At 40.9% G+C, this 27,696-nt stretch overlaps 1 protein-coding gene across 1 annotated transcript; it reads right to left on the bottom strand.

Moving 5' to 3' along the window:
* On the bottom strand, positions 1–27,409 carry stag2b (STAG2 cohesin complex component b). The gene is made up of 34 exons (XM_033633131.2): positions 27,238–27,409; positions 25,027–25,154; positions 24,860–24,941; positions 24,529–24,672; positions 24,306–24,402; positions 24,047–24,123; positions 23,647–23,851; positions 22,522–22,673; positions 21,350–21,423; positions 21,107–21,230; positions 20,211–20,309; positions 19,969–20,048; positions 19,671–19,778; positions 18,718–18,829; positions 18,483–18,600; positions 18,272–18,375; positions 17,058–17,150; positions 16,855–16,944; positions 16,453–16,656; positions 15,854–15,924; positions 15,617–15,704; positions 15,440–15,520; positions 15,210–15,302; positions 13,929–14,103; positions 13,639–13,778; positions 12,013–12,114; positions 11,733–11,881; positions 10,186–10,314; positions 9,734–9,960; positions 7,078–7,297; positions 6,023–6,130; positions 5,801–5,927; positions 3,791–3,868; positions 1–1,895 (listed from the first exon to the last, which is right to left on the bottom strand). Exons 2-34 carry the CDS (start codon positions 25,068–25,070, stop codon positions 1,872–1,874), a joined length of 3,819 nt encoding a protein of 1,272 aa, XP_033489022.1. The 5' UTR covers positions 25,071–25,154; positions 27,238–27,409; the 3' UTR covers positions 1–1,871.
* Positions 27,410–27,696: the final 287 nt, after the last annotated feature.

Raw genomic sequence — 27,696 nt, forward strand, 5'->3', positions numbered from 1 at the left:
TGAAATGTGTTGATTTTTATTCAAAAGTTACTGTCTCCAGACAAGTACAAATCAGAAAACAGAGTGACTGAAAGAGGATGGGATAATAGACAACAACTTAGAGTGTAGGCAAGAGTGCAGAAAAAAAAACACACACAGAGATGGCCAAAAGGAAGGGGAAAAAAATTAAATTTTGTATATATACACATGATCTAATAAGAATTTATACCGATGTAGTGGTAAGTAACAAACAATAAACAGTACTTCTTCCTTAAAAGAATTTTCTTTTTTTACTTACATAAAATAATTAGGCAAAACACATATAGGCTGTTCATCTACTTTATCACATTACATCTGACCACCTCATGTTTCATGTTCTAAGAAGCCAATTATCCACCTTTAAACATGACTGATCCTCTGACATGGAAGATTACTGTGAGAGAAGGTGACCTTCACAAGCATGTTTAAGGCTTAAGCATGGAATGACTACAAAATAAAAACCTCAGTAGACAAAACATTTCATTAAAACTTGTGTGTGACAAATATATGTCAAAATCTAAGCTTTGTCTAGCTGCCACAGCGCTGCTGAATAACTTTCATCTTCAGTATTGTCTGAATGACTACCTTTCACTTTGAACATTTGAAATCTTTAAGTATTTTGTGACAGGACTTTTTATGTTGAGAAAACCTTAAAGCTGAATTTCACAAGTCTTTCATTAGTTTTATCCAAACTAATTTACATGTAGGAAAAAAGGTAGAAACCCGAAGACATTATCAAGACAAAAAGAAAAAAAAAACAAAACAAAAAAACATAAAAATACAAATTTAAAAATCTTCCTTGATGCATGGCTTCACATGCTTTCATTTTTTTAGTTTTACTTACATTTCTCAAACTTTGTGACTGAAGGTTGAAAATAAGAAAACCAAAAGCACATATATAAAATCAGCACCGATTCATATATAACTTTTATTTAAAATGTAGAGATACCCATTTCAACATTATGCTGCTGGATTTTAAGAGAAAACGATGTGTAATTCTTTGACCGAGCTGCTGTCTGCCAGAGCCCACACAGTGGCACTACTGGGAGAAAATATCTGCTCACGCTGGGTGGTGGGTTGGGATGGGGGACACATTTCTCTAGTAGATGGAAGTTAAGGAGTGGTCCAAATCTTGGGGTAAGCTCTAGGACTTACTGCTTAACGTGTGGAGCATTCAGTGGACTCTGGAAATCTTCACAGCATAAAGGGATCATGACTGAATCTACGTGACACCTCACCATCTTAACCACCAGTGGTTATCAGGACCTCCAATCAGGCCCAACAACAGGGAAAAGAAACTTAAAAGAGAGGGAGGAGAAAAAAAAAAGAGCACAGAAACATAAAGACCTCCATCCACTTGGCTAACACAGTACAAGCAAGCTACTACAGTCTGTTTATAAATTACTACTTCACACCTGGTAACTTACTACAATTGTAAAAAGGGTTAGACATAAACAAAAAAAAGTATCTTAAGTTAAACACACCAATTCATCCCCGTTTAAAAAAAAAAAAAGAAAAAAAAGAAAAAAAAGGAAAGAGGAAAAATGCTATTATGGATTTTTCTTCAGACATGTCTCATCTCTAATAGGTTTGGAAGTGGCCTGTTACACTATTTCGGAACAGGAAGAGCTTACCCAAGATTATAAAAGTAAATATTTGAAACAATGTCCTCTCTGAGCAAGCAACACTGAGTGTGGGTTGTCATTGGTCCACGTGGAGTACAAGCCAGATTTTTTTGTTTTGTTTTTTTGCTTTTTCTTACAGAAAACACTTCTGTTTCCGCATCTAAAATTCTCTTTAAATACAAAGCGCCTCTTCTGTTGTCCCAGCGTCAAAATCATCTGGATATTAGCTTAAAACATGGACACCCCAAGGACCTGGAGGAAAACAAAAAAGAAAATTGAGCATTAATAACAAGTTAAAAAAAACTCATATGGAAGAAAATGGTGGGCATATGACAAGTTGATATTAAAATGACAACATATAATTACCCTCTCTTACCTCAGACTATGTATAGTATGAAAACTACATGAATAATGATCTAAGTATATAACAATTTAATACATTGCCAACTATTTGCTACTGCAAATTATTGAGATAAAAGTTACTGAAGTCATCTTTGATGTTAAAAGGGTGCACCATAGACAGATTAATACTAAGGCAAACAGTTGGAGCTCTTCTTAGGGCCTGTACACATGCTGTGTCTTTTAGCTGTGTGGAAGGCGGGCTCAAGGACATGAGCGACGCCATCATGGCACGCAAGCTTTCCAAAGTGTTTGTCATGGCCGGACAGCTGCGCCCTGAGATACACAAAATTCAACTTTTGGAATGCAGCACCGCATGTCATGCGAAGCGGAGCAACTAATCACAGCTGATAGATATCTTCCCTTTCTTCTGTAAGTATCAGTTCATGAGGAGAAGTTAATTACTTAAGCGCAGGGCTTCCGAGAACTTTATACCTGTCCCACGGACAGTTTAGGTGAAATACTGACTTTAACAGCTGGAAGAAGATCAGCTCCAAACTCATGATTTCTGGTAAGCAGGCTATGATATAGCGCTTAGGAGCTTCCAACGCACCCTTGAAAGTTGGCACAGAACAGGTATAAGTGTAGCACCTAGTGCCCAACCTCGCATTTTTCAGGCAGTTTAAGTCACCTGAAATATTCCATCATTACAGCAGTTCAAAAACAGTATAATTAAAAATTAAAATGCAGTCCAACAAATCCTTTTTCCTCATCGTCTAAAGTCAGACATCAAATAAAATGTGACAACGCTTTGACCATTGCCAGCTCACAGTAAAAAGGTGGTGTAACAATTGCTGGGTGTTTTCAGCATTTTTTGATATCACACTGCATTGAGTGCATTTGACTTTCTGTCTGCTGTTACAATAGAATCTCCTCTACAGCCACATTATTTCTTATTTTGTGTGGAAATAATTCAGAGCGGAAAAAATGGATCTGAGGCAGACTTGTTTTGAGCAGGTTGTGTCGAGTGCCAAAAAGCTGAGCAGCAAAGTGTGCTGCGTGTTGTTTCTTCGCTTAGGAAAAGATTAATAGAACAAGACGCTACGTGTATGGCGAAAACAGTTTTTTGCTGTGATATTTTTTTTGTGACAATGAAATTATTCAAAGTTGACATGAAACACCCACACATTTTCCAGTGCTCTATACTGAGGCAGCGTTTGAGGAGCCCTACATTTCAAAGCCCAGTGTAAGAACAAGCCCTAAAGCAAATCCCCAAGGTTTCTTAAGGTTGGGACACGTTCAAACAAGAATTTAAGGCTGACAGTCCATACTAAAATAAATACATTTTGGCGTGTTTACAGAGGAGGAAAAAAAATGGTGGCTTTAGAACCAATAAGAAATGTTGTATTTGGCTGCAGAGTATGCAGGCTGGTCAGCTGGACTTGTCTGAATGTTTCGCACAGATTCATTCAGTGCCCCAAATACAGCATGCTTGCAAGTGGTCCATGTAATGTGACTGGTTGCAAGCTGTCTATTCTTGATTTACTTCCATAGAGTTATGCTAATTTTAGTGCAACTCAGTTTACTTTGCGGAAATCACAAGTTGTGTCAGCTTTCGCTGTGCCTCAAAAGCTTCTCCAGCTGCCCATTACGCAAACACACCTGCAGTCCCCGGGGGGTATGCTGTGTTTACAGCAATATATACTGCATATTACAGCAGTCTAAGAATAAATGTGTTGTGCGCCATCAGCCTAAATGTAGTTGGCAAACAAGGTGAATAGAAGTGATAGAGTGTAGATGCTCCTTACCGATTCATCCATGATAGAAGCAGGATCAAAGTAGTCTGGCTTGAGCTCAGACCTTTCACGACGGTTCTTAGAGGGTGGCTGGAAGAGAAAGATGTGTTTAGAGCAGATACTTAACCAACTTCTCCTGCTCTAACAGCTGCTCTGGCAGATAACCAATGTATATTTGAACCATCTTTGCCTGTACTAAAAACGAGGGCTGAATGATACTGGGGAAAAAAAACAACACTGTGATGTTATGTCCAATATCAAAAAAGAGGGGATATAATTTGAGCAGGTATTTGCAGCAACTCCTACAGCTCAATTTGGAAAGAATTTATCACGCGCACAACGAATGGAGTGAATTTAGAGAAACTAGGGCAGTTGTTCAATTTTCTGGTTGATTCAACTTGACATTTGAAGCCTTTCTCATAGAATGCAGCACTAGCGTAAGCATCCAAAATAGACATTTGTCTGGGATAGAATTTAGTTCTGGCTTTACACTCATCATACATGGTTCTGTGGTGCTGGGGTAAATGGTCAAATAAATTAGTCATGTTGCCTTGTGCTGTACAGACAGTTGCGAGGCACTGTCGACAGAGGCTTTCATCATCTTTTTAAAAACCAAAAACCAGATGTATCCTTCCCCACAGCAAACAATCCTTTTTGATCATCTCTTTTGTCTTTGCTCATTTTGATGTTACATGCAACTCGAGTGGCTGTTATTGATTTTTGCATGCTTAACAAATCAGTCTTTTCTTAGAATAACTGGCTGGTTATTCCTCATGCAGGCAGAGTATGCATGCGAAACCAGTAACCAGAATGTAATGAAATCAGGACATTTTTGTGGTCTTAGTCATGAAAAAGCTAACTTGTTGAGTTAAGCTCTAATAAAAATCAAAGTGAATGGAAAAACTGTGACTGGGTTTACAAATTCTGGGAAGTATTTGGCCATAAAAAAGGAAAAAGAAGGGCTGTATTTTGCTAGGGATGCTCAAATTGATTAGTTTTGATCTGCTTACACTAACATTGATAACAAATGACTTGGTTCGTGGTCTTTAAATCCAAGTCAAATAAGAAAGGATAAAAAAAATAGATGATACAAACAAAACATCACATTAAATGTGTTTTCACAGTCAAATCTCCACCACGCTGGTTTCTAAGGCAGTAAAGGTTTTTGTGTGCTTTCACATGAACTCAAGATTGTGCTGCTGACCGCCTGACACGCAGGCAGAATCTCTGGGCAGTTTGTTCTTAGCTGGCGCCGGGGATAGCATGTCATGAACTAACGAGGCTTACTGAGAATTTCAGGGCTTTTTTGAGAGCTTTGTGGATGAATCAGAGTTTTGAGGTTTTTAAATTGCTGTCCTCTAAATATCTCAGTATTAAATTAGATTTTAAGCAACCGTTTCTTGCTGCTTGATATTGTAATCCAGTATTGCCACTGTAAAATAATCAGACCACCGTGAGTCTCCAGATGGTAACATCTGGCCTCAATGTCCTGAGACCAGATGTTATATTTGTAGAAACAACAGCGACTAATGTTGCCTCCTAATGGCAATTTTACTAGGTGCATAAAAAGATATAAAAATGCCTGTTTGTTGTGTAATTTAATCTTCTGAGACAGACTGATTACTCAGTGACAAGTCTGGAAGGAGCAACAAAATACAAGAAGATGTAATCAATCAATTACAGCACATAAAACTTGTTAAATGATCACAATTAGTATAGACGAAATTATAAAGCGACCTTGGGTTTCTTGAAAGGCGCTATATAAAATTGATTTATTATTATTATTTATTATTAAATGCCATTAGTCATGAGGTAAATTTTGAGGGTTTTACTGGGTCTGTTATATGGGACCTTTGTGTCACAACATTCAAGAATGAAAACCACATGATGATTGGTGTGAGATCTGAAAAACCCTAGGATAGCCCTTTATTTTGTATGTGAAATATATGCAAAATCCAATTTAAAAATCAAAACATAAGTACAAACTGATACACACTTCATTCAGTTAAATGTGCATCTTACCAGATCAATGTCCATGGTGTCAAAGTCCATGCCTTCATTGAGGTCATCCATGCGACCCTCAGATGACATCATCACATCCTCCACAATCGGCTCTTCGTCCTCCTCCATAAGCCCAGTGCCGCGACGACTGCAAAAACAAACCATTACACAATTATGGAAACATACTTCTAATGAGATTTTCACTGACGACTCCACGTGTAACTGTGTGTATGTGTGTCTTACATAGCATGCTGCAGATTGGTCCTGAGCTTGGCGTAGTTCATGGCTCTTTCCTGCTGCTGGCGTGCCTCCTCTTGCTGTCTCTGAGCCAGCATCCACGTCACTTGGGAGCTGAATGCACAAGGGCACACTAATTAGCAATGTTTTTAATTCACATGTCTTCTGTGATTTAACGAGATATACCACAAGAATATCAGATACAACTATATGGATGGCCCACAGGCCTGGCGCCTATGAATAGTCGGGTTGGATAAATAAACAAATCAGTCACTGTCCCAGTGAGGCCAACACTTGGCAGGCTGTTAAGTACATGCATTTTGCAACCATTTACCCTCAAAATTAATAGCACGCAAATGGGAAATTTCATTGAACCCTGTCCTAATGTATTTTGGCTCATGCTGCAGTCCTCTGATCCCATTCTCAGAGAATAAGTGATCCACTGAACTGAATGATGGGCCTGGATATGGGCCTAGACACATTTATAAAATATTACGGCGGCATGCATTAGGATATGAGGAAATAACAGATAATTAACTAAAAGAAAATGACCATCAAACGGTTTCTGAAATGCTGGGGCAACACAGCAAATAAGGAGGAGGCAAGTTAATGCTGCACTGTGGAATTTACAAGTGTGACAATATGCCATGGCACAGTATTCAATAAAAAGTTTGATGGTGTGCACTGTGGAGCTGAAAGACTGATTGATTTATTCATATTAATTATGCTCCTTAAGGAACTTGTTCTTCTAAAGGCTACGTAAATTAAAAGCAAGAGTGAACACTGGTGACGTAAATCTCAACTGTTGATGGTTCCAACAACTTTTATGTGAAACGTTTATCTGAAGAGATTTGTTTTTTGCAGTCTGGAGGACAACTAAGGTGTTTCTTTGTTTCACACATCACATAAAGAAATAGTGAAACTTAAAAAAAGGACTTCGATCTTCTAGAGTGAAGCTGTTTTCATTTAAACTCTGTAAAAAGTATCTTGTATTCACTGAAACTAACTGTGAGCTGGCTGCATTCTTATACCTCAGGAATGCAACAGTGAGGCACACATACTTGTAATCCATGGGTGTCTGGTGGTGCTGAGGCGTCTGTTGATGGTGCTGTGGGTGTTGGTGGGGCTGCTGCTGGTCGTGGGGGAGGGGGTAGACCCCCATGAAGCTGTCATCACGGCCCCTCTTAGGGTCTCGCATGGCAGTGGAGGTGAGGTGGGGGGACGGCAACATGACTGGGGTCTGCATGCTCTGCTGCCACACCTCGCTGCTGCTGCTCTCCTCTGTAACAGAAAGTCCGAAGCCTTAGACACTCTTCCAACAGACATGCTCATGCTTGTTTTATTATTACACTGGTTTTGAGAGTGCAGCATTTCATCCAAGTTATCAAATTTCCTGCCAGGTCCCGTAACTATAAACAATGCTGTGTTTCAAAACCAAGTGTGAGAAAATTTTGGACTGTGACTCGGTACTTTCACAAAACCAAAGAATATTTTTACACTAACACAAAAGCTTTCCATAGTTTTCATACATTCAAAATTTGGAAATTCACAAGCAAGTGGAGTACAGTACTTGGTGTACATGAGCGTGCACTCACTGTACCCACAGGTCTGCCCTTACACAGAGGGTGGAGATTAGGATTCACAGTTAAGAGGAGCATGCAAGAAATAATCCTGACAGTGAAATCCAAAACTAAGGCAACTACGAAAAGGGGTCACAACCTTACTAAAGTCAGGATGCAAGGAAATAACAGGTAACTCATGAGAACACCAATTTGACTTTGACCCTATTATAATCTCAGTTTGAGGTGAGCCAACTAATAAACAGCTGTTGTCCTAATGCGGTGCTGCATTTTGATACCTTGTAAACAGAATCATCTTTTACAGTTAATATTCAAGACACATTCTTAGTCATGAGCAGATCTTCAGCAAACACAGAGACGTGTGTGTGATTGGTAAGCAGCACTTTGACTCTTCTGACTCTCTCCCACCATCTGCTGTTTAATCTCCTCGCCCATCAACTCGGCTGGCTGAGCCAGGCCAGTAGGAACGCATTTGGGTTAATCTGAGCTCCAACTCTGCTTTTGTAACACCATTGCTGTGCTGGGCTATAATGTATGTGGCTCTCATGAAGACCTATTTTCAGTGTGGCCAATATTTTCTATTAAGGACGTTTACAAACTATCATTATCGGTGGAACTTGACTCCAATAGTGGCCGATGGATTCACAGCCTTCACTAATTACATGGGGATTCACATTACCACCTGAAGCTGAAGAGGGGAGGGTTAAGCAAAAAGGAGCTGATCAGTGGGTACAGCTATGGAAAAGGCAGGTCCCTTCTGCTGTGTGACTGTGTCTAAGCGTATTGCTCCTCATTTTGACATGGATTTACATGGATTTTGTGGCTGGATGGCAACAGTGGGTCCAGCGCTATAGCGACTGTATCCAGTGACCTGGATACACACAGGGCATGAAGCCAAAAAAGCTCTATTTCCGCTGTATGAAATAACCTGGATGATCGGTGCTCCTTCTGCATCATTGGGCAAGCGCACTAGAGACTTCAGCTGGCCGAGCCGGCTACTTCTGGCTTAGTGCTCTGTCAAACTGAATGGGGATAAAATTATTTAATCTTTTGGTTCTTCTAGACTTTCCAAATGTTATCTGACTGAATGGTTTAAATCCTGATAATGGGACGATTGATTTTGCTGTGTTTGTGACACACAAAAAAATGAACCCAACGATTTACAGACATCTCCTTCCCAATGTAAGTCTATGGGAAAAAGTCTTTTTAGGCTCCACGGCACCGTGTAATGGACCTGTGAGTCCTAATTCCACCGTTAGTCCACAACAATAATTGGCTTCAAAGCCTGATGCACCTCCTGGGGGGCCTGGTGAGTACATGACTAAGTGAATGCTGCCACTTCCTGTTTCAAATTTAAGCCCTCCATCCAGCCATATAGTAGGGTTTCACCTAATCTTGTTTTCTTATGCTTTATGAATCATTAAGAAAGTATTTTGAGTATTTTGAAAATACAAAAGGGCTCCACTCTGAAGTATCTTGTTTTAAATTACATTTTTTCAGCCCTGTCAAATGCCAGAGATAAAATACTCAAAAGTAACTGAAATATATATTTCAAATAGAAGTAACTGAAATACTGCCCATCTCTGATCACCGTTGCACTGCGGCTGCACACAGGAAGTCAAGATGATGTAACTGCGTACCTGAGGATGTCAGGTTGATTTGAGGAAAAGTGGTAAAGTAATAACTCAAGAAATAAAAATCAATCCAACCTGGATTTTTTTTATATCAGTTAAACGTTTACTTCCAGATTATATATTTATTTAGAAATTTATTAATTTAATTTCTATATTCAGTTCAACAGTTATCCAGTCTCTAATAAAGTCAAAAACTGTTCATTTCCAACAGTGTTTGACATTTTCCACGGGGTGGTGATATCAGTCGATTAGTCGTCTTTTTCCTGTTCCAAAATATTATATCAGCCAACCTCTAAACTGTACTCTCTATTACTGTAATTGATGTTCATAGTCAATAATAGAAAAATGCAGGTGTTCTGTTACAAAGCTACAAAGCTATGCAGCTGTCTGTGCTGACTGAACTGCACCGTATTAAACTTAAGTGGATGCCTGTTTTTCTCTGAAGTGAACAAAACAAATTGACCCCATTTTAATGAGTCTGTCGATTCCTTAGTTTGCAATACCTTCTGGCAGCTTCCTCTTGGCTGCCGAAGTTCCCGCTGTAGCAGCAGGAGGCTTGGTCTTCTTGGAGCGGATGGAGGAGCCTCTGCTGGAGTAGCCACTCATCACCGACATGGTATCGTCATCACCGCCAGCCTGCAGGGAGTTCCTGTAGGAGATGAGGGGGAGCCAGCAGTCCTCTCGCTGCAGTGCCATCTGGAACGTCATGAAGCGCTCCAGGTACATGTGGCTGAGGAGAAGCAGGAGGTCACATAGACAAGATGAACAAACTTGTGCATTTTTTTAATACACAACCAGGTGCGCATTCCAACTGGAGGGTAAAAAAAAAAAAAAAAAAAGTCTCACATCAACCACGCATCAGAGACACCAGTTGCACCAGTTGTCAGAAACACCTGTTACACTCAAGTCTCCCACCCGTCAGCTCCGTAGAAAGAAAAAAAAACAAAAAACTTACACAGTCCTCTTGTCTTGTCTCATAAGCTTGGAGGAAAACTCGCTGAGGATGTCCAAGAAAGCCAGGTTAAGGGGAGGGCCTCCTTCTCCCTGGGGACTAGGATCCTTAAACGCAAACTCGATACCATCCCTAAGAAATGCGCAGAGACAGAGAGGAAGAATAACACACTGTGAGCAGAGAAAAGGGAGCGACTTGCTGCAAGCTGTGTAGTTAAATTCACAAAAACTACGGTTTAACCAATGTAAAATTTGATGAGGAAAGACATGTATTTATTCATTCAAACCAGACACACCGGTAATGTAGTCTGTTTTAAACCACTAGACACTAGCATGCCTGGCTTAACCACTTATCACTGTTTCATTTAATGGAAACTTCTCTCGGGTATGGCTTTGCACAAATACTAGAGGACTTTTAATTTGACTATTTGTCAAACAGACTCTCCCTTAGCATGTGTTTTTCAGCAGGGCAGGAAAACACGTTAACTCTTACAATGAAACCCCAAGTCTCCAAAACCAAGGGTGTTCAAAATCTGAGTGCACTACTACACACATCAATATATTCAATTCTCACTTCCTTCTGAATATATCCTACTGATTTTAAGCATTTTGCATCAAGCTCTAAAATTCTGTTGCATCCATGTGCATACCCTGCATCGCTGTCTGTTCCACTGTCCACTTGACCACTCCCAGTAGTCATGTAACACTGTCCTGTAATTTAATGTTGTGCTACATCCCTTTGAAAGTTATTTGAAGTAAGTTAATAACATTCTAAATACTAGACGGAAAACAAAGCTGAATCTTTAGCCCGTCTGTCATTACTTAAACGCCTGTCGCACATCTGGCATATCCCATTACATAGTGCACCCATATGTTGCACAAGTGTAGGGGACACTCAAGCAAGCATAGCAAATGTGCATACATCGGATTTCCTGGAACCTGACTGAGATTATAATATAATAATCCACATGAGAGAAGCAAAACCATTGTGATGGGAGTGGGATATTTGCACAATTGGGGGATTGTGTGCTTTTATACACTAAATTCTCTACTACTGCTGAGAAGAAACAACATGCTTCATTTAAAAAAGTTTCTTAATTTATCAGCGCACCAGTTAATGTTTATACGCGCTGCTGTTGGGAAATACATGAGGATGTAGCAACAGGAATTAATGTTGTTACAAATTTAGGAGCACACATTTTGCTGCCTAAGAGCACCAGAGACACCTTGTGCAGCTGTTTGGATTAATGCATGGGTCTCTTACATGGGAGTAAGCAGCAAACCAGTTATGTTTTTACAGCACTGATTCTCTAATGTGTGTCTGAGCGGCCTGATGTTTTTATACTTAGAAAAACACGTAAGTGCATGGGAATGGGCAAAACTGCAACATTTTATTACTTAAGCCTCTCAAAAATCCAGAGAAAAACAATAACACAGCTAGAGGAAACACAGTATTCAAGGAGTCATTTGTCATATATGACAGTTCCTGGATGCAATGCCAAAAATGTAAGGAGAGGCATGCAATGCAACAAGAGCAGAATGAAGCCTTACTTGTGCAGCATAGCAATAGCATCCCTGGTTTTGACTTGGTCAAGGCCGAAGGTTAGAGAAAAACGACGGGCCAGCTCTTTGATCCCACAGAATGAAGAGGAGGAGCGATCGAACCCATGACCCAGTTCAGACAGCATTTCATTGAACAGCTAGAGTGAAGAGATTTGTGAAACATTAGGTGAATAATCTCTTCTAAAAATGGGACAAATGAACAAAAGCTCATTTTTACAATAAGCATTACTGACTGTATTAATGAGTAAGCAAAAGTGTGTAAACTAACCTGCTGTAGACTGAGGATGAGTGTCTTGGCACATTGAATCTTGTCGATTTGCCGAGTCTTACTCATAGTCTCCTTGATGATGTCACCATAATCATTGTAATACTGCAAAGAAGGACAAAACATATTGGCACAAGAAGAATAATCTCTGTATGCATGAGCTGACTGCTTAGTGGTAAGTAGGGTTGTAACGACCCATTTCTGGATCACAATATTGACTCAAAGATCAACGATTGAGTATCTTTACAGCATGGATGACATAAACCCTTACTAATGAGTGGACCTTCAAGGGTTTAAAAATATGTATTATTTCAACAAGATTATGTAAACTGCATATATTTTAATCCTCACCATTGCGCAGTGTTGTTCCTGTGGGCCCGACTAAATCCCTGCACTTGCCTGAGAGGGACCAAATGCACAAACCCACTATTTTCAAATATCCAATCAAGACAGACTGTCACTCCAGCCTGTTCTTTTTTGTTTGGAAAATGTCGGTGTGCAACCCCATTCTGTGGGCGATAAAGGTGCAGACTTCCCTTTGTGTCATTGCTGGGGAGGAAATACAGCGAGTGCTGGATGGAGCTGTGAGTGACATAAACCCCACCCAAATTCAAGAGAAATGTTTGTGGGGAAATGCCAAACAGACGTAGGGTCTAGGTACCATGTGAGAAGGTTTACTTGTGGTTCCAAAGGTACCATACCAAAAGTGTTTGGTGGAGACGGGTGATGAGGATACAGATGATGAAACAGATGATGAGGATATTTACTCCCCCTTTCAGGAATAAACCAGCAGTGTGGAAATGTTTTGGATTTTGTAGAAAAGACAGGCAAACAGTTAAACACGTACTACACGCAACCAATGCTGGTACAAGATAAAATAGGAAACACAACAAACCTGATAGGGCATCTCACTCTAGTCTCTCACTACGGCAATATTAGCGGCTCTGTTTCAACAATGTCAGAATGAAAAAACATCCATGACTGCTGAAATCTAACTGTGCTGCTCTGTCAGATGATGCAGTGACTTTCCAGTGAGAGAAAGTATAAACAATACATGTGACTTGTTAGGCTGTGATTGGAGGAAAAGTCTGTTATCTGGGCTAATTTATGCAGCGTAAAAATGCGTAAACTACTAATGATGCAAAAAACTATTGTTTTGTTTATGAACTCGACAATTATATTTGAGCCGAATTTTATACTATTCTTAAATGTTGTTGTTGGTTAGCTGTGTTTTATGTGTATGAGTGTAGTCAATTTAAAGTACACTTAACCGTTTGCAATTAATTACAATTATTTATGTTTTTTTCCCCCATTTTACGGCAAGCAAAAAAGAAGGGGGTGGCAGCTTCTTCTCTAATTGATTGTGCTAAATGGGCATATAACATCTCATATCGATAGCAGACCCCCAAATTGAATCGAATCAAACTGTTTTTATGACCAACTTTGTGATATCCACAAATGTCATATTGTTGTACAAAAAAACATCAATCATATTATGATTTAACTACTGATTTAAACACCCGTAAGACAAAATGCATAAATTCCTGCAACAGCAGTAATGTCCAAAGATGCTCACTTGATGGCTATACTGTACAACACCACTGTTCAAATGATAAAGGTTGAACTTACCCTCATGTACTGTTTAAAGATGTCGGCTCCAGTCCTCATTTCTACCACACAGTAGATGATCAGCTTGCAGTAGGCAGCAAGGAGGTTTCTCCTCTTGTGCAGAGCTTCAATCTTTACTGCCTCATCGTCCTGTTGCCCATCTGAGGTAATTGGGGGGGAAAATGAAGCAGTTCCAAAAGCTGCACATTGGCCAATTTGAAAAAAATGTCCCTTTACTTTCTGCTCTCCTTGCCTGTTGGAGCAGAGCAGAAAGTAAATGAGCTGCTAGAACAGAATATTTGCATTTGTACCTGTGCTATTTGTGTCATCGTCCTGGTCTATGAAGACATGGTTCAAGATGAAGGAGAGCAGTTCAGACTGCAGCGAGTCCTCTGGGGAATAGACCAGAGGCTCCAGGTGTTCCCTGCCTCCGGACACCATCTGGTGGCTGAAGATGAGCAGGAGATCACACAGGATGGTGAATGCCTGTGGAAAGAAGGAGAGAGGGGACGAAAGGACAAAAAGTTCAAACTCAGTGTGCATAAGTCCAACACAAAAGGACTCCTTGATAATGAGGTTTTAAACAAGGTTTCGGAATATAATTCTGCAGGGCACATTATCAAATTGTGAAAATTTTCCATCAGCTGTGAGGCACAGATGGCTTTGTGACGAGTTTTATCAAAGACCTTTTCATCACATGTGAACAAGGCATCGAGGATATGTACTGAAGTCACTTGTTCATGCAATGCTACCCTTCTTACTAGCACTGCGTGGTCAAAACATCCACTGTAGATACAATGAATGGCAGCTAAACCACCTCTGACGACTTAAAAGATCTTATCACCTTGCCCAATTGTTGATTGTTGATTTTATACTAAATGTCCTTCTCTTGCTTTACTTTAAAGCCCTGATACACCAGCCCGACGGTCAATTATCCGCCATTGGGTCGTTGGTGAGCATCTGTGGCCCTAGTTTTTGCAATGTGTCCCAAACTGTCGGCACTAGTCGGCAGCTTTTTGGCCGATTGGGCATGAAGAATTGGCGGTGGAGCCAACGTGCGAGAGAATCACTCAGATTGGCTGTTCTGCTTAAGCTAATCAGTGCACGACAAGAGAAACGGTAGAGAGGAAAGAATGCAAACAACCAAAGGCAAAAGGGCACACAAGAGGGCTTTTCTCATTTTTCATTTTCATCTTATCTGATTGTTCCAAAACGCTAATACTTTCACAACAAAAGAACAACTGTGCTGAGCAAGAGTGGCGTAAAAATGTATCATTACGTTCTTTTATATCTGCAGTCCTAGGTCTTCTGGTTTCCTTTTTTGAACGACAAATACAGTCTACCGCAACTCACTGGCATGGAGAGTTATTTCCTCTCTCACAGGTGCAGAACAAACGTGCTAGCTGGCTGTTGTCTATGCGGTGTGTTCAAGTACAACTTTCTTGCCCAGACAAAGGCAATGTGAGGCTATGCAACAGTAAGCCTTTACTGTTGCTAGCTTTTTCATGCCAGTTTGGTGTGTCTGGGCCTTCAAGCAAACTTTAAAACTACTGGTGCCACTCATGTCGATTTATTGTGCATGTGTCTGTCACCTGTTCTTTGACGGCTGTGTTGACATTGGTGAGGTAGCGCTGACACATCATACAGAATGCCCTCATCTGCTTCCTCAGTGTCACCATGTCATCCTGTTTAGAAAAAACAAAACAGGTGTTTTTTTTTTTAAACATTACACTAAGAACTATCCAATTTTCTTAAAAAAAACAAACAAAAAAAAACAAAACAAAACGTCATGGACAACGAATTTGACTTCAGGAGACCTCACCTTCCTGGAGCTGCCCTCAGATATCTTGGCGAGGTGCCACAGGATCACGTAGTGGGTACACTGCAGCGAGTGGATGACGATCTGCTCACCAGAAGAAGATGGGTTAACATTCATTACTACTCACAAAAGTTGACAATTTGTTGTATCATATAATTTCACTTGTGTGTATTTAATAACCTGCTCTGGCATGTCTCCATTCTCGATGCCTGTGTTGAGAAGCTTGAAGTTGCTGGTAAACAGGTCCCACCCCGACAGGTCATGTGCACTGCAACAGATTTGAGAGTCTCAGTCAGTATCAGATACATCAAGACAGAATGACAGGTAAACTACTGTTCTAACTGTCGAGGGCACAGGAAACGTGAAAGGGGGACACGTATGAGGAAACGGGTACTCCAGAAAGAATAAATTTCATACTTGTGAAAAGCTGTGATCCTCTTTAGAGTTGACAAAACCTGATAAGCATCATCTTCATCTGCATCTTCACCCTGGAAAGAGACATTTTGCAACGGTATTAAATTTTATGGAGACAAGACGTTTATTCATCTGATAAACACTCAGCCATCTCGAATGGATTCAAATGCAAGTTTCAGATTCTCAGATAAAATTGAAATAAATCTGATGAGCTTCTTCACAGACAATTTGGAAAGGTCTACTCAAACTGTTTCACATTTACAGTATGTCATCCCTGACAATGAATGTTCTGCTTATTCAGAAAAATATAGCCAAATACAGACACTTAAGAGACAATGCATCAACTGATGATCAACTTTGGAAATTATATTAATTCATTACAGTTTGAAACTAGAAGTCATATTTGCAGGTGAACCGAACTTTGAATTTAAAGTGACAATTTGAGTGCTTATACAAGACACAAAAAAGGCCTTAGAAACATGGCAGTGATAATATTAAGTGGTAGAGTATTAGAATGTAATAAGATTAGGCCCACTTTACCAAAACATCAATACATATAAACAACATGCATGTTTAAGAGTGTCGCATCCTGTCACTCCTACCTCTTGTAGAAAATCCTCCAGTAGCCTGTTGAACTTGTCCACCAGCTCATCCAGCAGCTGGGAGCGGGCAATGTCCACCCTGTTAAAGATTGTGAATTCCTCATTGCAGAGGGCATGGTAAGTTTTGGAGCAGGCCTCCAAAACTTCAGTGTCTGTGTGCTTCTCCACAATTTCCCTGATTTGACGCAGCAGGGATTCCAGGTGCTGGGAGAGGGAGAGAGAGAGAGAGAGAGAGGGAGGGAGGGGGAGAGAGAGAGAGAGAGAGAGAGAGAGAGAGAGAGAGAGAGAGATCAAGTTTGAGAGCAGTCAATAAGGAAGACAAACTACTTTATCTTTCTGTTAAAATTAAAACTAATCAATATTTCCTTATTTGACTTGTGTTGTGTACCACAAATTTCTTACCTTCTCTAGACGTCCTGTGGTATAAATTTCCAGGTCAAAGAACTGAGGCAGCTGCAACAAGTTAGTCACCTTCTCTGAATCCACGGCGTACTGTAGAGCAAAAAACATTCAACATAAGGGTATGTTCGTAGTGATCAATACACATAAAGTTAGCAGCCACTCAGAGGAGTGCTTGTTGAGAACATAAAATGGATATAACAAACCTTGGCCAGTAGAGGGGGCAAAGCCACAGCAAACAACTCTGTCATTCTGGTCCTGTCATCCAGCTGAGTCTTCTTCTCTTTAGCAGTCATCACCTGGTCACAGAAGAAGCAAGTTAGATACTTATCTTCACAACTATTTAACATTCATGTATGCAAAAGGTCTACATTTTACTCTGTTATGCTTACCCATCCACTAGCTTTACTGTGTAAAACCAAGAACCAGTCTTTAAGCATCATTCAAACTTAATTCATTCATTTTCTGTGACCGCTTATCCTGTTAGGCGCCGCAGGTGGGCTGGCACATAGAGACAGACAACTATTCATGCTCACATTCACACCTACGGCCCATTTAGAGTCACCAATTAACCTAGCATACATAGAAGGAAGCTGGAGCACTGGAGAAAACCCACACTGACACGGAGAGAACATACAAACTCCGAACACAAGGGCTCCCCAACCCCTGATTCGAACCAGGAAGCCTCTTGCTGTGACGCAACAATACTAACCACAGCACTGCCATGCCACCAAACTTCAAACTTGCCCTGTTATTTAAAAGAAAACCTGATTTCAAATACACATTTACAGAGTAAAGCAAGTTCCTGCAGTTCAATCCAGTAAGATAAAGTGTCTATTCTGCACTACTACACTTAAATGTCAGATTTGATAAATGCAACAATCCAGACGAGAAATAGCTACACGTCAACCTTCTATTGGTAATAACCAGCAAACTATGTGGAAATGTTTTGCAGGTTCTGCTATCTCAAACCTGACATCGTAAATTCCCCAAGTGTTTCAATACAAGCACAAAACATTGCAGTCCATTCACCAATATCAACCAAATCCAAACATCAAACTCTAATACACTCCCACAAATACAACCAGCCATGCGTAGAAAACAATCCCTTTATCTTCACAATGTCTTAAACACAGCTGTCAGACAAAGCAAAGAAGACAGCAAAGGTTGACAAACTATCAAATACACTACTAACATTTATAATGGATGGATCACAGTTATTTCAAGATGTGAACACAGCAAGTGGAGTTAAAAAGGACATGTTTGAAGTGTCTTTGGGCTCAGTGTGCACTGACCCAGCTCTAAAGTTAAGTAACTGATCAATGTGCAACACAATTGTCATCATGGCAATCCGAGGACAGCCAGGCCTGCCTTAGAAAAAAAACTGAATGATCTTTTAAAATGTGTTAGCCGCTCTTACCCTCTTCCCTGTGCCTCTTCCAACAGGTGGGTGGCATTCAGAAGCCTGGCGTACAGTGCACAGCATGATTTCAATCAAGGCTGTCTCTTGTCTGTCTGTGAGAGCTGCATAAAACACAAAGGAATCAGCATGATCTGTATTGTATTTGTGCTCTGAACCATACAGCAATGCAGGACTGCAAAAAAAAAAAAAAAAAAAAAAAGTGCCATACATTCCTCTCCTGGCAATGGGTCATCTAGCAGTAAGCTGATCATACACTCCCAGTCCTTCAGTAGCTCTGCACCACATTCCCAGAGAGAGTCCACTAGGTAGGCTGCATGCTCATGGAGCTAAAGAGAGAAATGTTCACATAATTTAGGGACACTTTGATCAATTACTAATATACAGTCAACAAGACCAACTATAGCCTATGTGTGACAGTAAAGGAAAATAGCCTGATGATTTACCTCACTCTCCAGGAAGAAGAAGACAGTGGTCTTAATGAGGTTGGCGTTGGGGCTTTGTCTGCCTCTCCTCTTGGGGGCACCCTCCTCCTCTGGTTCTCGCTGGCTGAACAATCTTTGAAAATATGAATCATTAGTTAGGTATTACACAAAAGCAACACCCACATAATCCACCAACTGCATTTCTTAGAAGCAGCAGGGGGCCGAAATTAAAACTCCTAAACTAAGCTGGTGACTGACTTGTAAAATAAAAGCGATCAATGAGCAACCAAACAATGTTGACAATTGGAATTTACGGAGTATCTTCAAGGTACACTGTTCAGGATTGTCAGCTATTTGTACACAGCATCAACATGTTTCGCCTCATGTAGCCTCTTCTTGGATGCATGCTGCTTAAGGTCTGGCACCTGGTCACTACCTTTTAATAAAGTTCTGACCTCACCTGCGCGCTGTGCCCAGGAACGTCACAGACACAGCAAAAATAAAAAGAAAGTAAGAAAATACAGGCTGAGGGCAAAGTCTCTGCAGATGCATACACTGTCACACATCTCTAGTGTGTAAGAAGTTATGATTGAGGGAGATTCATTTTGTGTTGTCACAAAGTGTTTTTATTTTGTTTTTGGAGAAGCCTGCAGCCCTTGCGGGTTCAAAGTTTTACCTCTGACCACAACCTGCATCACTGACAAGTATGTGTGCTCCACTGAACCTGTAACTACACCCAACAGGGATGTCACCAGGTCCTGGAGTCCACCTCTATTTCACTGCAGCAAGGTGAAAAGTTCAACCACTGGAGGTCAGCAAAGACTAGATTTTCAGAAGTGAAGTTACTCCTTAAATTCCCACTGAAATGTGGTAAATCTGCCTCTACATTAGGTTTCCTGAACTCATTCTATATTCAGTGACAAACAGGGATTTGAATCCTGTTCATTGATAAGTTTGAATTATGTCTGACATACTTCTTAAAGAGGAATTCTCCAGCTGCAATGGCGACGGGCCTGTGTGCTGAGTAGACCAAGTGATAGACACTCTCACAGTCCTCAGGGGTCAACACCTCATCCGTACTACTGCAGAGACACACACAAAAAGACAGTCAACTTAAGTTCCAAAGTAGTTGTCAGTAGCACACATGTATGAAACATAGTGTGTGCAAGAGCATGCAGTTCACAAGCAGACCACCCCCCATTAATAGACAAAACGTGGAAGTTGAGAACACAACATTACTAATGAAACACAGTCAACCACACAGGCACTTACTTCAAGACTAGAGTGAGAAGCTTAATTGCTTGTACTGCAACATCGTACTCTTTGTCAAGAGTCATGGAGACAATACGGTCCTATGCAAAAAGAGAGGTGACAGATTTATTAGTTATTTGGCTTCATTTGAAAGTCTGTCAGTTCAATTGCAAAACTCCACAGAGCACAGGCCAGTGTCTGTTGCTGTATGTACAATAAAGTTGGAGCTGTTGTGCTGAAATTGTCCAGCAGGTGGTGCTGACCTTGAAGCGACTGGTGAAGAGTTCCAGTCTTGCATTGAGTTCTCTGTTGTAGTAGAGACCCTGCAGAGCTGTCAGACACTTCAGACGTACCTCTCCTTGCTGGAATAGAGAATCAGACAACAGTCAGTCATGTGGTGCATTTTGCGTGTTTTCTCCTGTGTTTACAAAAAACAGCTGAAATAAAATCAACCTTGAACACTGGAAAACCTGAATAAGTAACACACGCTTGTTTCTATTTTTGATTGCCTTTTAGACCTGTACATCTATGCTGAAGTAACAGCAGGTTTCAGTCCTGTGTTCTGAATTCGTGTGGCTATGCTTAGTTCACAATTAAGTCACTGACTGTACCTTGAACAGACCTGCAAACCCACACAGGTGTTTTCACTTATTGCATACGGTACTTATCCATAATGAGTGTATTAATACCAGTAGATGGCAGTTTGTATGGCCCCTATTTGGAGAAGCAGGCAGGAGCACTGTCTGGGAAGCTAAGCAATGTACAGATTTGGACAGGGGTAGCTGCACAACCTATTTTTGTCACCTTAAACAAATCCCACCTTAAAAACTTGTATCAGTTGAAGTGTACACTGTATTTAGAATTTTTTCAACGCTTTACGTTGCCACCAGACAGCCCTCTCTGACAGAGAAGTTAACAGCTTTAGCTCCCCATCTATGCTCTCATCAAAGCCACCAAATTCCATTAACAAAACTGTAATTTTAGCTCGCTAAATACAGGAGCTGCTGGTCTACAGCTGCCTTGATCAGTTAGTTAGTTTGTGTTAATGTGTAACTTCTGTTTATAGGTGGGACTTTTTTAGGTGGCTAAAAGACGTTTTGTTGCTGACCCTTCCAGAGCAGTACACTGCAAGATCCCAACTTTCATTTCAGTTACCCACCTTGTCATGCATTGTCCATCCCACATACTTCAGATAGCTGTCGTTGAGGAAGGCATCGCTATAGAGTTTCATCCACACTCCAATCTCTTCTATACAGATTGCCCTGATTTCTGCTATCGAATCACTGTGAAAACATTACGTAATTATTTGTTAAACAGAGTACAAGAAGTTTTCTAACACAGCATGAACAACCAGAATCAGTCAAAATCTTGTCATAATAATTTGCATCACGTAAAGCCGTACCGATATCGGTGGACAAACACTCCTTTGAATATTGCATTCATCATATTTTCAATCTCGTCCTGATTTTCTTGAAGCTGAAAGTAAGAGCAGAACAGAGCATGTGAGCAAATTCATTTGGTCGAACATAAAGCCTTACTGACTAGAATGCTACAGTAAGGTGACCAGAAGGCATTGTTAACGTAAGACATATGTGACAGCCAACCGTGCTGTCATGCTGTGGTGTGGCTGCACAGTGAACTAACAGATGGATGCCCAGTGGGACCTGCTGTTATATAACCTAATAAATGGACATTTCTAGCTGAATAACACTCAGCACTAACGCAGTCACTGTGGGGCCATCACCTAGAGAAGTGTTGCAGTTCTAAAAATGGAACTGATTTATGTTCACGGGCTAGACTAATTCACAATTCTTTGTTCTTCAAAAAATTACCCTGACTGGTTAGCGAGGTTGCACGGGGGCTGCGTGAAGGTGTCTTTTCTGATTTGTCTAATAAAATGCCGTGGGAAGATGTAACCTGCACGCTGGGCCATGTTTAAATTTTTACCAGTTTTGATGTCAGTTGTAGTTCTCACTGAATTCTGGCTCAAATTATTTTTATGAATAGAGTTCAAAATGAAAAGCTGCCATGGGGGGTGAGTGATATTTTGATTAGATTATCACTCCATGATCTATGACAGAGATTTATATTGTGCATAACATTTTTAAGGTTTTTGTAAATTGACAATGACTGCTGACATTTAATTCTGCCCACAATTATAGACCTGCAGTCAATGAACACTGTCCTGCTTGCAGGTTACTTTGTCTGACAGAAAAAGGGGGAGGGAGGGTGCATTTAGAAGGGTTATTTCTGACGCTCTGTATCCAGCAGTGGAGGAAAAACCTCTCAGCTGTAAAACTAGTAACAGTGAGATCCATCGTTTCCCACAACCTTGTACTGGCATTTATATTATGTAAACAAAGAGCAGTGCATACATATCACAGTGACTGCACACGCCATACGGAGTCTGCTGTTGTGACTTTCTGCCAAAGTTACCACTAAACCACTGCACCTGGCTAGCATATGCTGATCCAGTTAGAATGTGAATCATCTCAGTGTGTATGTCTAAATACATAAAGGTATGTGCTTAGGAAAAGGGTATTTTAAAACACATTGTCATGTGGCCACCCTTACCTCTTTGCGTTTCTGCAGAAGCAGCTCCAGCCTGTCGTTAGCCCTTTTGGCCACCATCTTATTCCTCTCTGCCTCATACTGGCGCTGGGTGTTGTCCATGTTGATGCTCAGGTTCAGAGCTACATTCACCAGGGCTGTCATCAGCTTCATGGCTGCCAAACACACAAGTGACCAAGAAATCAGAAGAATCCATGCTAAATTCTTTCATGTAGTACCAAATATTTGGCTTACTGCACCAAATGTGTGAGTTTACCTGACCTGACACTTTGTGTTTGTCTATAGTGACACGGATTTGCATGAACCAACCCCTGGACAAAATGTTATCTGTAGGTAACCAAGCTGTCTTTAAAGGCAGAGGAAATCTAGGAAATAAGAAATGACTACTATCTAAAATATGTTTCTTTCTTTGTTATCCTCTTTCAACTATTATGACCTTTGATAGGACTGTGTTGTAAATAATACAAGGTAAACAAACACCATAAACATAACAATACAAACTGTTCTGCTTTTAGCTGCATCCAGTGTACACTTTACACTGCCTCAAGCACAGTAAGAAATCATCATTACAGAGTGGACAATCTAAAATAGCTCTGCAGCAACTGACCTACTCCAACCTGGATGCCAACACCAGAACATAAACACAACAAAAGCATGTTACAGTTGTACACTGACAGGTAAGGACGAAGATGGTTTCTTGGACAGAATACATGAATATCTTGTGTTTGTAACAGCCACCAGCTCAATTATTCTAACAAAATGTATAATGTGTCTGTAAAAAATGATATTGTCCATATGTTCAGCATGCCTCTGGATGCTGTAGAGCACATGTATAGCTCCCACTGGGTGCATCTGGCGCTACATTTCAGCAGATAAATCCACCTACGCAGATTGTGTTTTGTACACAAGTACTGCAAATGATAAAGGTGTAGGTCTAGTTAGACAAAATAAGGGAAAACACCTGTGTGTGTGTTTGTGTGGGCCATGAGTGTTTAGTGGCTGTATCAGTAGTTATATTCATTCTATCCTTGCATGCATGCGTGCGTGCGCACGCACACACACACACACACACACACACACACACACACACACACACACACACACACACACACACAGAGTTCACTTTACCTGCCAGTGTTGAGGTGTGTCTGAAGGCTCGGACTTGAGAGTCCGATAGTCCGGTGAGAAGGGAGATGACTGTGTCCATCATGTACTCATCATAGATGATACTGTATTGACACTGGCGCACTAGCACCGCAATGAATTCACAAAAGCTTGATTTGAACTTTTTCCACTGGGGCCCTGCTATGGTTAGAGGGTAGTCACCGCTGTCCTACAAATGCCACAGAGGGATGAACGTCAATAAATGCAGTGACAAAACACAAGTTTGAAATCTCTATCCTGCAAAAAAGCAGCAAATTTATTTAATTTATTGTCCCCTGCAAATAAAATAATTTATACATTTGATATTTAATCTTTGTGTTTGTGGTAAATATGGTAAGGATTATACTGGAATAAGTGAAGTTACCTCATCAAATTCCTCCGTCATTCGTCGGATGATCTCAGAGTTCTGCATGTTGCGGAACATTTCTCCACTGACCACACCTGATAAAACACAAGAGGTTAGACAGAAGACAATTTACTGAACAGTCAGGTAAACCAACTCAGCGAGATGACAGTACCAGATGTGTCTGAGTGGTTGTATAAGACATAAAGTTTAAAATGTTTTCCTCAATGTCCGAAATGGGCTGAACATGAAATAGGACAACTTGAACAAACACACATACCTTTACATCCTGAGCACTGAATGAAGAAATTGATGAGATCTAGTAGCGCAACATCTCTGTCATGTTTGTAAGACTCAATCCAGTCATCAACGACAGACTGCAGGAAAACAGGGACAGACAAAAATTAAAAATCAGAAATCAATCAAAAAACATTAGATTCTTCATGTGACCGAAGAAAAAGATTTATACAGTGTGGCGATCTCAAATATCTTTCCATTCATACCTGCATTGCACTCCTGCCCAGCTTCACCACCTCAAACAGCATCATGTTTTCCATGCCATTTTCCTGATGGTGGCCATTTATCCGGCCTGCTCCCTTCCCTCCTTTGCCTTTCTCCCCTGCTGCCTTCTTCCCCTTCTTTCCACCCTGGAAAAGAACACAAAACCATAAGGAATTAAGAAAGGGTGAGAACAATTGCAGAGATTACGAGAAGATAAAGCTAATTTTACCCACTTGACACAAATATCCATGACAAATTGATGCAATACTGTGTTATTTGACCAGGGTGTCCTGATCTAGGCCAAGGGCAGAGAGCCATTTGTGCTTTCTATACCTTTCCTTTAGCTGAGGCTGCACTCCTTCCATCGAGATCCTCAGAGAAGTCTGTGTCTGAAGAGAATCGGGTGTCTGTATCCCTGTTAGACACAAGAAAATATTAGATTGAAAACTCATATCAACCTTACCTTTAAAAGCAAATTAAAGGTGGAGGCAAGCACTTACTGAGTATAGGAGTACTCTGATGGTATTTCTGGTGCTGCTATCATTTCTGTAACATCTTCTGGATAACTTCAACTTATGACTGGCTTGAGATCCTCAGAAAATACCAGATAGGAGAGGTTGCATTCGACCTAGAATGTGACACAAGAGTAATTTAGAGAGGTACATGCACACTTGTTTCCCATTTCAACACAGCACAGGCAATAAACGCCACAAAGACAAAAATCAAGCATGTGTATGTTCACAGAAATCACATCCTCAGTAGTGAGCAAATGTTTCTTTGATGCTGTTCAGAGGAAAAAAAAACGGTTTCACATGGTAACAGTAGGCGGACACTAATGCTCCTGTCACACTCAGCTGTCTAGCCATTGGCTCCCTCTCTTTCTCTGCTCCCCTCGGTTTACCGACGTCATGCAAGGAACACTGGAGTGTCTTCCTCAATGGCCAAATATGGCACTGCCCTATCCGCCCCATACATATCTCAACCAATCAAAACACAGTATCAACATCAACAAGATACTGCAGGCCACAGAAAACTATTGCATGGCTGAGAAGTGTAAATTAGAGGCACATACATCAAAGGGGAGAGCAGAGGTAACTTTCTAGAGGAGGGTTTTTGTGCATTTTATATTTCGGAAACAAATGTAAATACCTCTTTAGGAGTCAGGGAAAGCAATAAAAGCACTCCAGGGACAACTGATCAGTCATGAAAAGGTAAACTTCAACTCCACCCATCATATACCCACTCTGGCTGCAATATGTGTGTCTCTCTGCCCCAGTACACACAGTAATGACATGGAAGTGTGTCATTCTTACTCTTGAATTACAATAGCATTTATGAGTAGTGAGTAAACTTCCAATGAAATTTTAATTTGTTCTCGGATCTTAACATTATTCACGGTATTCTTTCACAGTATGCTGCACATGATGGTCCACATATGTCACACTGGGGGATCTTACCCAGCATAAATGTTATGAATATACAATGATCGACGTAAAATTCCCCACACCGTCAAAACACAGTCAACGTAGAGCCGTGCAACCTCAGCACCGTGTATAAGGTGGTTACAACTTTGTGAGTTTTAACTTAACTGAAGTATTTTCTGAATTAAAAACGTGTTAACACATCTATTTCCTTGATAGTGAGGGGATAACTTACTGCATAACAAGACGACGGGATTCTATGGGTGTAGACTGAAAAAGTGGCGCCAAATCGGTCAGTGTACCTCATAAACTCAGCGCTGCAAGTCGAGACTAGACGATCCTACATGAAACGAAATTGTGAATCCCAACAGTGTGGATTGTTGCAAGTCAACCACGCCAGAAGCTACCGACTCAGTTCCCTCCAACAACGCCGACGCGGCCACGCTCTTCGTCGGCTCCTGTCAAAATTGACACCGGTGCGCTGCTAGTGCTAGCGCCACAAGCTAACGCGAGTAAGCGAGGGGTTTTTGGGGTCTTTTCCCCAGCGTCAGCTAGTTGAAATTTGATCCAGTAAGCATGCACTACTCCGTGCGAACAAACTGTGATTTGCTGAGCAGGAATGGCGACAGACTTGCACCGTGCATTTTCGGTAGATATCGAGGACATACCCGCGTTTATTAGCGCTATCGTTGTTGGACCATAATAACAAAACAACGCAAGCCCTACTGTACTAGCGCATGCTAATATTGGCTAGTACACAATAACGCTTGTCCCTGGTGTTTCCGAGGACAATAACTGCCTTCTGTCTACACACCAGTTGTGTTCAGTGTTGACTCTAAGATAAAGCAAATGGCAATGAGCAGATACGTTGCGATTAAGGAGCTGATATTAACTACCACTGGTGAGCTATGCTAACAGCTAGTGCTAACGTTACCTAAAAAAACATCACGTCCTTGCGTCCTCCATCTTGCCTCGGGAGTTCCAGTACCGTATTGCATAAGCAACAATCACTTTGTTTACAAATATATAAAGTCCAACTAAGTTGCTTGAAACAACAAAACGCTTCTTTTGGCTACGAACTAAATATTCCGCGTAAGTGAGCCCGAAATCCAGTTCGTTAGCTTGCTAACAACCGAAGTAGCCATATACCGCGAGCTAGCGGAGCGACTTGGTTCAGGCAGACATCCGCGCTCTGGGCTCATCTAGAGCTAGCATGGCTAGCGAGACGGCTAGCAAAATACAAATCAACTAACTTCCAGATAGCTCTCCGCCATTTTACAGCTAACTTACCTTGTTGTGAAATGTAGTCCCGGCAGAACCGTAACTTTTACTATTCGTGTGCGCCCTCCGTCTGAATCCCGCTACAATTCTGTAAAAAGAGTTTAAAAGTCGCGGTCAGAGGCGGTTTCGGACGTTCTCTCACCCCGCTTGCTCCGTAGTTCGGTTTGTTGTTTCGACGACCTGGGAGGAGGAAATCCTGGTGCAGAGCTACCACCTAGCGGCCACAATACCCGCATTAGATACACTACACTGAGCTGACATCTAGCGGTCACTGATAGATACTACATCTGAAGACTGATGTTCTGTACTATGTGTTCTGACTTCTCCTCCAAGCTGCCGTGGGAAACGCCTGTAGAAACACAATTAAGTAAAGAAAATCTGTCACTATATATCGGTAAAATAGTGACTTAAATGTATCTTACTCCTATTCCGTTTGAATAAGGGGAGAAGAAAGTATAATCTCTATAC

This window comes from Epinephelus lanceolatus, chromosome 7 (assembly GCF_041903045.1).
Source record: "Epinephelus lanceolatus isolate andai-2023 chromosome 7, ASM4190304v1, whole genome shotgun sequence".
Taxonomy (NCBI): Eukaryota; Metazoa; Chordata; class Actinopteri; order Perciformes; family Serranidae; genus Epinephelus; species Epinephelus lanceolatus.